General features: G+C 34.6%; 1 protein-coding gene across 2 annotated transcripts in view; it reads left to right on the top strand.

Moving 5' to 3' along the window:
- Positions 1-12,314, top strand: part of LOC145279777 (N-acetylgalactosamine-6-sulfatase-like) — a 148,971-nt gene that overhangs the window by 71,849 nt on the left and 64,808 nt on the right. For both annotated transcript variants that reach the window (XM_080131100.1, XM_080131099.1), the window contains exons 4-5: positions 3,105-3,207; positions 4,897-5,040. In XM_080131100.1, coding sequence (XP_079987226.1) covers positions 3,105-3,207; positions 4,897-5,040 — 247 coding nt within the window. The remainder of the gene's footprint in view (positions 1-3,104; positions 3,208-4,896; positions 5,041-12,314) is intronic.

Here is a 12,314-nt window from a genome sequence, read left to right as displayed (position 1 = left end):
GAATGGTGTAAAGCAGGTATTGAAACACTTGTTCTCACACAGAAGTATTATAGCAAGCCCCACTTTCCCCAATGGTTCACTACAAATTGTGCAGCCACCATTACACAAAGACAGCATGCATTCTGATAGTTCATACATCATAAGTCAAGTACAAAGGCAAAGATATATAGATGCTAGAAATCATTGTAAAAGTGGAACCAAAAAAAGTCATGCCAAAATAACCAGAAAATATGTAAAATTGCAGAAGATAGAAACTTAAGATTTTCGGAAAATCTATAATAGTGTAGTAAATAAAGGACAATTAGTAATTTCTTCACTATCCAACAACCAGTTGTTTGCATGATAGCTGAGAAAACTGAACTGCTTGCTCAGCGATTCACCCCCAACTTCACCTTAAACCCAACAAACAAATGTGGACTAAACCCACCCTTGATGATCTAAAACTCACCCCTTCTCATGCCCGCTATATCATAAATAACTTAAACACCTACAAGGCATGTGGGTCTGATCTCATCCCTGCCATACTAATTAAGAAATGCTTAACTGAGCTAGCATCTGTACTTTCCAAACTCTACAATAAAGGCCTTGCTAGGATCTTGCTTCCCTAATAGCTGGAAAATTGCCTCTGTGGTACCAGTGTGGAAAGAATTTATCTGCTCAATTATTGCCCCATCAGTCTACTACTCCTCTTTGCTAAAATCCTTAAGTCATTAATCAGTTAAGCACTTGTCTAACACCTCACAAAAGCTAATCTTCTCTCTGACCGACAGTATGAATTTAGGAAATACTATTCTACTGCAGATATTTTAACGGTCATCTCTTACCATGCATATACCATGCACAGGATAATGCAGAAGGAAGCCAAGACTGTAGCCCTTGATATATCCAAAGTTGTGGACAAAATCTGGCATGAAAGGCTTCTAATGAAAATTAAATCATGTTGTATTACTGGACCCTTCTTAGACAAGAGAAAAATTCAGATTGTCCTTGATAGATGTACACCTAAACAGTTTAATATTAATGCGGGAGTGCTCCAGGAGTTGATCCTTGAACTTCTATTATTCCTGATATTCATAAACGAACTCCCTGATAACATTGTATCTGAGATGGCTATATTTGCTGATGATACACTGCTCTATAATAGGCACAAGGGGAAAGCAGATGTGCACATATCTAAGACAATGGCAGAATACATAAAAACGCCCTCCAGTCCATAGAACAATCTGATTGTAAATTAATGATAAGATTTAATGCAACTAAAAGCTTCTTTCCTTTAACAATTAGAAGAAGTCTTTTCAACCACCAATAGCCATGACTAATAACACTTCACCTGAGTGCTATTCTTTCAGACTTGTCGACTTAACATTAACAGGAAACCTGAACTGGAACAAATACATTGAAGGCATTGCAAAGGTTATTGCAAAGAAAGTGGATTCCCTCTACCATACTAAAAATTACTCACACCTGAGAATATCCTATACCTCTACAAAGCCACTATTTGCCCATACATGAAGTGTTGCTGCCACATCTGGGTTGGTGCATCAACCACTGTTCTCTCCCTCTTGGACAAGGTTCAAAAAAGAGTCTCTAATCTATTACATCCCACACTGTCAACTAAGCTCCAACCCCTGCCCCATCGCTGCAATGTTGCATCCCTGTGCCTGTTTTACAAGTACTTTATGGAATGTGCTCTGATGAACACATTGTCTTTGCACCCTCTAGATATACATATTCCCAACAAACCCGTTTAGCAACAAATTTCCACCCCATCACTGTAGAGATCCTTAGAAGCCGGAAAGCTTTCTACTCTAATAGTTTATTCCTTCGAACTGCTTGACTTTGGTCTCTCCCGGTCTCCTGTTTCCCTGACTGTACTGACATGTAGAAGTTTAAATGTAATGTGAACTGAGATCTTACTCATCTCTGCTAAACATCTTCCAGATAGAAGCTCCTTACGTCCAAGTAGCAATATGCTTTGTTTGGAGTAAAGATGACTAAAATTTAAAAAAAAAAAAAACTGAATGAAACTAAGATTTTAAATAAATAATAATAAATATTCGTCTGAACTCCTTCTTGCAAACTTCTTTTTTTCTTCTTTTTTTACATAGGAGTTATCATTTATCAAGGCCAAGAGGCCACTCGATGATAAAAGCTAATGAGTGTACAGTAGTCAATGGGACAATATCGTAGTAATCATTACTAGGGGAAATTTGGTAAATTGAATTATTTAGGGGACGGCTCATCAAGAAGTTGTTTACATTGGACTTGAAGATGACCAAATTGTAGTCAGCTGGACAGCAGGCAAACGGAAGAGAGTTCCACAAGCATGCAGTTCCAAGAAAGAAACTTTGTTCATAGAATCTACGCTTAGGTTTAAGCACAAATAAAGATAAATCGGCTGACTTCAACTGTAATCTTCACCATCCGTTCTCTCTCTAAACTGTCCCCCCCCCCTCAAAAAAAAGACAGATCTGTGCTTTCATATTCGTCCTTTTCACAGCAGTAATTGTCCTCATCTGCAAATTAATGCCATATTTATATTAATAAGCCGTCTATAGACAAAAGATTTTCTTTTTTCTTTCCTTCCTTCATTCCGTCACCCAACAGATGTCGTCGTTTATGTAAGTCACATTTTGCAGTACTTTTGCTGCAAAAACTATGACAGTTTTTAATTAAATTACACTGAACAATCTGCTTAATATTTTGATATTATTGATTGTGCATCAATGCAAGAAAGAAAGAAAATCCAGTTGGATTATTTTTCAATGTTAAATAGTAGGCTTTATTTACATGCTATTTAGCATTCAATCAATCAAACTATTTACAAAACATTCGATGTGCCATAAAATATTCAATCAAACTCTTAACAAAAAAGTTGATGACAAACCGTATCCAAAAAGAATCTATGAAATATTTAAAAATATTTCAGAATTTCAAGCGTACAAACTTTGGCAAAATAACTGAATTTGCTATGGAATAACCTCAAAAAGGGTTGATATGCCTTAAAGCAAAACATCCAAATTAAAAATGTTAAAAAAAAGGTAAATAAATTTTTTGTTTTGTTTCTAATTTGTATCTTTTCATTGCGTTTTCGTGTATTTTAGGTTATACTCCACAAGAAATAATGGGAGGAATCTCAGACTATGAAATATTGCTTCCTGAATTACTCGAGAAGAAGGGATACCAAAATAAAATCATTGGCAAATGGTATTTATGCTATTTAAATTTTCATTTTTATTTTCTTTAGTTTGCTTTTTAATCTTGTAACAATATTCATGCTTTTATCAACAAAATTGATTATTTGTATAAGTTTTATAAATTCTGCTTAGACAAATAAGCGAGTGCTACAGCCAGCATGCAGTTTTAAGTACATATTGTAAACCCATCATCCAGTTAATTCAATTCAGTATTGTAATCAAAGTAGGTGTTTTATTTGCCTATTGGATGCAATCTCAGACTATGAAATCGGCTAAGTTCAAATCTTACTTGATCTATTATGTTCAATAAGCACCAATGGTAAGTAAACGCCGAGCAATGCCAGATAGAAAGCATTTATTCAGTTATCTGTCTATCTATCTAGTTGAGTAAATAACAAAGTGGGGAAACAATAAGTTGAGCAAGTGTGTAGGTGCAGAGGGGGTTAAGGGGTAATGCTGTGATATAAATCAAACTCTTTGACTGATCAAGTTGTACTGGAAGGTATACAAATGGGGACCGGATCTGATGTGTAAAGAGTTCCGGTTTGAAGAAGCCGAGTTAATTTTAGTAAGTAGGGTTTTGAGATGCCAAAGAGACAAGATGAGTTAAACAGATCTCCCCATAAGGGGGCGACAGTTTCCAAATGGATGCAGAGACACCACAAGCCAAAGATTGTCATTCACTCCAGTTCTGCTCTGACGAAATGCCTGGAAGTGAATAAAGAATATATATATAAAAAAACATACAGTGTCGTGTGTCTGTCTTGCATGCGTCTCCTTATAACAGAACCAGCTTCCCCAAAGCATTGACGAATCTCCCCAGCAGGAGCAGTAGAAGACAGGTATGTTATGTTTGTGTATTATAAATGTACTGTGAACTTTGTTTTGACACACACACACACACACACACACACACACTGAGACTAGATGATATACAGCCTGATAAAAAAAAGCATTAAAATAAACATTAAAGACATGAGAAGAACAGTTAAATAAAAGAATTAAATACACAAATAGATAAGAATGAGAGTCGATTATATATAACACCATTAAACCTTTGAAACACAATACTGTGAGGCTGTTTCCCTATTGATTACAACTTGTTTAAAGATACAATGTTAACAAATTCTTTTCATAAACCGCTTCATAAGTAATCAAATTCAGTCAATATATTTTTGAATGGAAATCGCTCCAGACAGGACATGATACTACTTGATGTAAGGAGATAAAAATACTGCTTCAAAGTTAAAAACCAGCCAATGATAAGTGTGAGATGGATAGATTCCAACCCAGGAAACAGAAATTCTTCTTCCTTTGTCAGAAATATCGCTCATGGAATTTGAGGCTGCTGAAAGTAAGTCTAAGGTCCACTGTGGTACAATGATAGTGTTCTTCATCTTTCGGCTGACAATTATTCCATCTCATTAATCCTTATTATTGAGTAGCTGTTGGCCTTAATTAGCAGAAATCCAACAATAAAAATTTTACTCAGATATTGGTAAGATAACAACTTGTGTTCAGTTATGTGTATATGCTAAATTGTAATATAGGTCAGCATTAAATGATGCCAAGAGGCTTGATTTGCCATAAGAGATCAATTAAACTAAATCAGTATTGAATCCATTTCATTAACCTAAACTGCATTTCTTATAAGGCTGTTGCTTTTGACAACTAACTCTTTTTTTAAATGGTTCTATAGGCACTTGGGTCATCGGATGCAATACCATCCACTTAAACATGGCTTCCATGAATGGTTTGGTTCTCCCAATTGCCACTTCGGACCTTATGACGACAAACGAACACCAAATATTCCACTTTACAAAGATCGTTTGATGGCTGGAAGGTATGTAACATTTTCTATAGTTTGGATTTCTTTTTATCACTTTTCTTCTTTGCACCCGAGGAACTTTCCAATCAAAAAAAGGGGGATATTAGTCATAATGTTCCATAAATGAAATGAGAAATGTTAACCATAATGCTTCAACTATACCAGGTGTTTATTGATCTTTCTTTTTTTGTAAATAATTTCTATGTAATTTCCTTGCTGGCTTCACATATTGCAAGTCATGTCAGATTTAAAAAGCAGCATTCTTTACTCTGCCGGTTCAAATGAATAGTATTGCCTTAAAGCGAAATGTCCATCTGTAATTCTTACAAAATATTCAGACTGAGAACATGAATCAAATAAAATCATTTTGTTTTCCTGCAGTAAAATAATTGCATGGACTGTTTTCATTTTTTTTTTTTTTTTTTTTTTTTTACTTTGTTCCCTTCTCTCTTTATAAATTATATCTCTTTTTTTTTTTAATCATCTCTATGGTTTTCCCAATCCCCTTTCTCTCTCTATCTCAGTTGTCTCTCTTGCTTTATTTATTTGCTCTCTCTCTCTCTCTCTTTCTCTTATCTCTTTCTCTTCACTTTCTCTCTTTCTCTTCACTCCTCTCTCTCTCCATTCTCTCTCTTTCTTTATTCACTCTCTTTCTTTATTCACTCTCTTTCTTTATTCACTCTCTCTCTTTATTCACGCTCTCTCCCTTTCTCTCTTTATTCACGCTCTCCCTTTCTCTCTTTATTCACTCTCTCCCTTTCTCTCTTTATTCACTCTCTCCCTTTCTCTCTTTATTCACGCTCTCTCCCTTTCTCTCTTTATTCACTCTCTCCCTTTCTCTCTTTATTCACTCTCTCCCTTTCTCTCTTTATTCACTCTCTCCCTTTCTCTCTTTATTCACTCTCTCCCTTTCTCTCTTTATTCACTCTCTCCCTTTCTCTCTTTATTCACTCTCTCCCTTTCTCTCTTTATTCACTCTCTCCCTTTCTCTCTTTATTCACTCTCTCCCTTTCTCTCTTTATTCACTCTCTCCCTTTCTCTCTTTATTCACTCTCTCCCTTTCTCTCTTTATTCACTCTCTCCCTTTCTCTCTTTATTCACTCTCTCCCTTTCTCTCTTTATTCACTCTCTCCCTTTCTCTCTTTATTCACTCTCTCCCTTTCTCTCTTTATTCACTCTCTCCCTTTCTCTCTTTATTCACTCTCTCCCTTTCTCTCTTTATTCACTCTCTCCCTTTCTCTCTTTATTAACTCTCTCCCTTTCTCTCTTTATTCACTCTCTCCCTTTCTCTCTTTATTCACTCTCTCCCTTTCTCTCTTTATTCACTCTCTCCCTTTCTCTCTTTATTCACTCTCTCCCTTTCTCTCTTTATTCACTCTCTCCCTTTCACTCTTTATTCACTCTCTCCCTTTCACTCTTTATTCACTCTCTCCCTTTCACTCTTTATTCACTCTCTCCCTTTCACTCTTTATTCACTCTCTCCCTTTCACTCTTTATTCACTCTCTCCCTTTCACTCTTTATTCACTCTCTCCCTTTCACTCTTTATTCACTCTCTCCCTTTCACTTTTTAATCACTCTCTCCCGTTCTCTCTTTATTCACTCTCTTCCTTTATCTCTTTATTCACTCTCTCCCTTTCACTTTTTAATCACTCTCTCCCGTTCTCTCTTTATTCACTCTCTTCCTTTATCTCTTTATTCACTCTCTCTCCCTTTATCTCTTTATCTATGTTCCTTATGCTATATTGATATAATTACGTAGGGCAATGCCGGGTATCCGCTGCTAGTAAATAGTAAACAAATTTCAATTCCATATAATATTTATTTACTTTTAATCTTAAATTCACCATTCTTTTCTTCGTTGTGTTAGCCTTAATTTAATTCTATCTAAAATTGGAAAAGCAATGTATCTACTAACGACTGTAAAAAAGAAATGTTTTATTTTTTAGTTAAAATGAATCATTACAGCAGAAAAATGTATTCTTTTAAAAGAATCCTACTCATTTTTTATCTCTTACTTTCAAAATAAAAATGAAAAACGTTTCTTAATATTTCATTTTTTTTACTCCCCACAAAAATCTGAAAATAAATTACTGTTTTCTGACCTAGCAAGCTGGAGCATCATTTTCAAATTAAAATGGTCTAAAAGTGCTGACGTCATATTTTGACGTCATGATTGACTACAAGGTTACATGATGACTCAGTAATATGGCATGGTTCATGTTAGAGTCAGATATACATAAATCTCAAGGAAAAGATTTTAATTTCTACATATATTAGGTGGGGTGTCACGTAATCCTGCACCACAGGGCCATTAATGTAACCAGGCCATTGCAGCCACGAAACACAGATGCTAACCCTAAGTCCCCGTGACTACACTTTTATCTATCTAGTGATGGACCTTTCTCTCCTTCAATCATTCAAATTATTTCTTATCATATCAAACCTTCCTGTGAGGTGGATCTCTCGCTGACATAAGACAGCTGGCATATTTCTAAAATTTCTCTGGTCACCTTTCTCAGAATTCTGACGCCAACCTGTCTATTTTATTTCATTGGGAAATTTATGTTTCTCCACGATATCTAAAAAAAACAAAAAAAAAAAACATATTCTTTCATTTCTCTGGGTATATGAGACCCTTTTTTGGTCAAGTCTGATCACCTCCGACCACACCTAACCCCTAGCCCATAAGCAGGGTAATTTGACACTGTCCAGGTGCATGAAAATAGTGTCGTAACATGGAAAATGGAAATTGCAAAAATTGAAAACAAATGTGTGTGTATATATATATATATATATATATATATATATATATATGATTTTCAGAATGTAAGAAATTATATATAGTAAATTTCACAGCCAAACAACATTGCAGTCGACAAAAGCCATGTATTGATGAGACCAGAAGCACATTAACAGAGATTAATAAGGGAAAAGCACCCAGACTTGATGGTATACCTGTTGAGTTAATGCTATCACCCCCAAATAGCAGTATCAATGCAGTCCATACACTCATCCTTGTTGTTTAGTATGGTAATGATATCCCTCAAGATTGTATTAATGCAATATTAATCCCAATTTATAAAGGAAAGGGTTCAAAATCTGAGTGTGGTGATTATACAGTTTGTTTGAAACAGTAGGAAAGGTTTTAGCAAGGATGTTGTTAAATCGTTTGCTGAAATGGATATGTCCCTCTATCGTCCCGGAAAACCAATGTGGTTTTAGATCTGACCGCGAGACAATGGACATGTTATTCTCTGTGCGGCAGCTAATGGAAAAATGTATGGAGCAATGAGTGCCTTTGTATCAAGTTTTTGTTGATCTGACAAAAGCTTTTCATACCATCAATCGCAATGCATTTTGGAAGATTCTTAGAAAACTAGGCTGTCCTACTAGTTTTGTGGAGTTGCTTCACCAGTTACACCATAATATGAAAGTTCAGGTGAACTTTAATGGATCTCTGTCTGATCCAATTTCAGTTGAAAACGGTGTGAAACAAGGCGATGTATTTGCTCTTACATAATTTTCCATATATTTTACTGTGATGCTGGTGCATGCGTTTTACAATTGCGCCATTGGGGTGAAGTTTCGGTTTTGCACATCAGGTAAACTTTTTAACCTTAGACGTCTCAATGCAAAGTTGAAGACTTTTCACAACCTTGTGCTTGAACTTTTATATGCAGACCTTGTTTCACACTCAGAAAAAAACACACAGATGATTATGGACAAGTTATCAGAAGCTTGCAAAGCTTTCAGACTTACTATCAGCCTCCAGAAAACATATGTTCCCCTCCTATAGGAATGCCATATGTTGAACCAAAAATCTTGGTTGATGGTAAGAAGTTAAAGGTCACGAACAATTTTGCTTATCTGGGTAGTACGCTGAGTAAGGACTGTACGCTTGATGCTGAGATAAATCACAGAATAGCAGTTATGCTTTTGGCAAATTGGAGAAACGTGTATGGTCTGATCGGGGAATCTCATCAAAAACAAAACTAAGTGTTTACGAAGCAGGAGTTATCACTACATTGCTATATGGGTCAGAGACCTGGACAATATATAGAAGGCATCTCAAGTTTTAGGAAAGGTTTCACCAAAGTTGTATTTAGAGAATACTTAATATTAACTGGAGGACTCTAACACCTGACACTGTGGTTATTGAGCGATTAAGCAGTAACAGTATCAAAATAATTCAAAATCAGATGCATTGGACTGGAAACTTGGTTAGGATGGAGGACAAAAGACTTCCTAAACAACTGTTTTATGGTGAGATAGATAGGGGTAAAAGACCAAAACATAAACCAAGGAAAAGGTATAAGGATTCTCTGAAAAACAACTTAAAATTACTTAAGATGGATGTACGTAACTGGTAAGCTCAAGCGAAAGATCGATCACTGTGGAGGAAAATCATCAGAGAAAGTTGTAAGATTTTTGAAGAGCAGTGTGTAGAGCTTGCTGTCTTAAAACATGTTTTATGAAAGCAGGATGATAGTGTAATGTCAGAGAAATTGCAACAGGAACTGAAATGCACTTTATGTGGCAAATACTTTCTGTCAAAAGTTGGTTGTGTTAATCATATGAAATCACATAATCAACAAGTCTTATGAGGAAGCTTCTACAGCACAACTGGCGACGCTAAGTTGTCATATGTGTGGTCTACTCTATAAGTCTAAAAGTGGCCTGACACGGCATTCGACGATTGACAATATTATCATGCGATCACCTTTACAAGAAGGAAAGTTTTTATGCCACATTTGTGAACTTTCATGTAGGTCTAAAGCTGGATTAAAGAGTCATCTACATGCACACGGACACAAAAACACTTAAATGAGAGATGACAAACTATATATATATATATATATATATAAAAATGTAAATGTTGGTTCGTTCTAAAATAATAAAACCCTATTTCTATGTTACCAATTTATTTGAAATTTTCAGACAACCCATCTTTAGAGTCGAGGTATGTTTTTATGTTATTGAAATAAATTTACCTCGCAAATTATTAAAATATTAAATAAAATAAATATATTTTTTTAACCGTTACTGCGAATCTGTTCTGTTGTAAAACTGAACTTCCGGTTCGATTCATTTCACAGCCACGAATTGACGAAAGATTTCATTTTCTGTTAACTCGATAAGTAAAAAAAAACAAAAAAACTTACTCATGCAGAGAGTGATCCGTGCTGAAATAATGTTATTATTTAAAAAGCCATTCTTAACATGGGGAAGGGGGGTGTTTTTTACCTATTCTGTACTTTAACCTTACAATTGAATAAAAACATATCATAAACTTTAATTAAACGTGGAAAACGATTTTAAAAAAAATAGCGCGGATCACTCTCTGCATTAGCACACACACACACACACACACAAAAAAATCCCATATTTTAAAAATTTAAATTCATTTATGTACTTACCAATTTTTTAATTTTATTTATGTTAAGGCTTTTCACTCATGAAACATTACGTTTTAATTGTTTCGTTTCTTTTCACGGCATTGTTTACATAAAAATGTTTGTTTTAACTTTTTCTAAACTATTTCATTTTTACAACATGCCTCAACGTATTATAAAAACCCTAACCCCCACCCCATGTTAAAAAAAAACGCCCTTCCATAAACCTCGAAAGCCATTCTTAATATGGGGAGGTTGTTGATTCCGAAAACCGTTTTAACATGGGGAAGTTAGGGTGTTTATAATATGCTGGGGCGAGTCATAAAATTAACGAAGTTGCTATCTATTATTTATTGCAAAAATTGCTTGAAATTTATTTATTTGACAAAAAAAATTACATTTTGGTACTTCTTGGGCGTTGAGTTCCATGGCGACCAGTAGAAAAAAATAATAGTCGCTCTCTTAGTCTCCCACCCCGCCCCGCACATAGCATATTTTATTTACTGACGTTGCCGTAACTAAACGATTATTTGTCACATTTACAAACATTTATTTATTTATTTATTTTGAAAAAAGTTTTACTTTTTATGAATATTAAAAGAAAAATGGGTACTCATGCAGAAAGTGATCCATGCTGAAATAATAACGTTATTATTTAAAAAGCCATTCTTAACATGGGGAGGGGAGGGTGTTTTGTACCTATTCTGTACTTTAACCTTGCAATTGAATAAAAAAAAAAAACACGGTTTAAAAAATAGTGCGGATCACTCTCTGCATTAGCACCGAAAAATGTTACTAAACATTTATTAATAATTTCTCACTTTTACAAACATTTAATTGTAAATTTCTTTTTAAATGACGACTTTTATCGACTTCAATAAAGTGCCCAGTTGTTAACTTAAGGAGAAAAAAACCCGTTCCAATAATTAGAATTTTTATTTTTTTTTATTTTAAACAGTTCAAATAATTAGAATTTTAAAAAATAAACAGTTCAAATTTTTGATAATTCAACAGTTCAAATAATTGGAATTTTACAAAATAAACAGTTCAAATAATTAGAATTTAAAAACAAAAAAAAAACAGTCCACATGATTAGAATAGTTCCACGTGGTTAGTTAACCCTGTAAAATTCTGTGATTTGTTTCACAATATTTGTAAAAGCATCTGTCTGTGACATATCGCATATTTTAGGGTTAAACGGCCTCTCCCGGAATTCAGAACAAGGCGGACGTCGGGACCATTTCCGTAAAGGATAACCCCCTTTTTTTTTAATAGTATTTTCGGGTGAGTATGCTGACAACAAATATCAGTTAAATTTGGCAAATAGCCCCCCCCCCTCCAAAAGTGGTGTTTATTCCGGAAGCTGTTCTTAAGATGAGGAAGTTGGTGGGGGGGGGGGTGATTATAAGGTGGACCTAATCTAAAAAAAAAAAAATAAAACAAAAAAAAACAAGTTTTTTATGCGCACATAAGCAACTATTTTTTATTAACTTTTTTTTTTTTTTTACTTTTTATTTAAAAATTAGTAAATTTCAATGAATAAATCATTTATCATTAATGTGTTTTTGGTTTTGTGTTGAATGAAACTTTTTTTTTCATTACAACAATAATGAACCAATTTAAATCTTCCGGCATGCGTTTAAGGGTTACGAAATTATCAATAAATCATTTAGTTACTAAGCCAACGTCAGTAAATAAAAAAAATGTTACGTGCGCACGCATTAGCCTTGACTGGGGGGGGGGAGTCTCAGGGAACGACCATTAAATAATTATGCTGGTCGCCATGGAACTCAACGCCCAAGGAGTACATAAAGTGGCACTTATGCACTTATGTTATCGTGCTATTTTTAAAAATAGTATTTTCCTGTTAAATTCAAATTTTACAATATGTTTTT

Source organism: Euprymna scolopes, chromosome 7 (assembly GCF_053919585.1).
Source record: "Euprymna scolopes isolate OS-2025 chromosome 7, ASM5391958v1, whole genome shotgun sequence".
NCBI lineage: Eukaryota > Metazoa > Mollusca > Cephalopoda > Sepiida > Sepiolidae > Euprymna > Euprymna scolopes.
The sequence above is the reverse complement of the archived record's forward strand: the minus strand, read 5'-3'. Positions and strand labels throughout refer to the sequence as shown.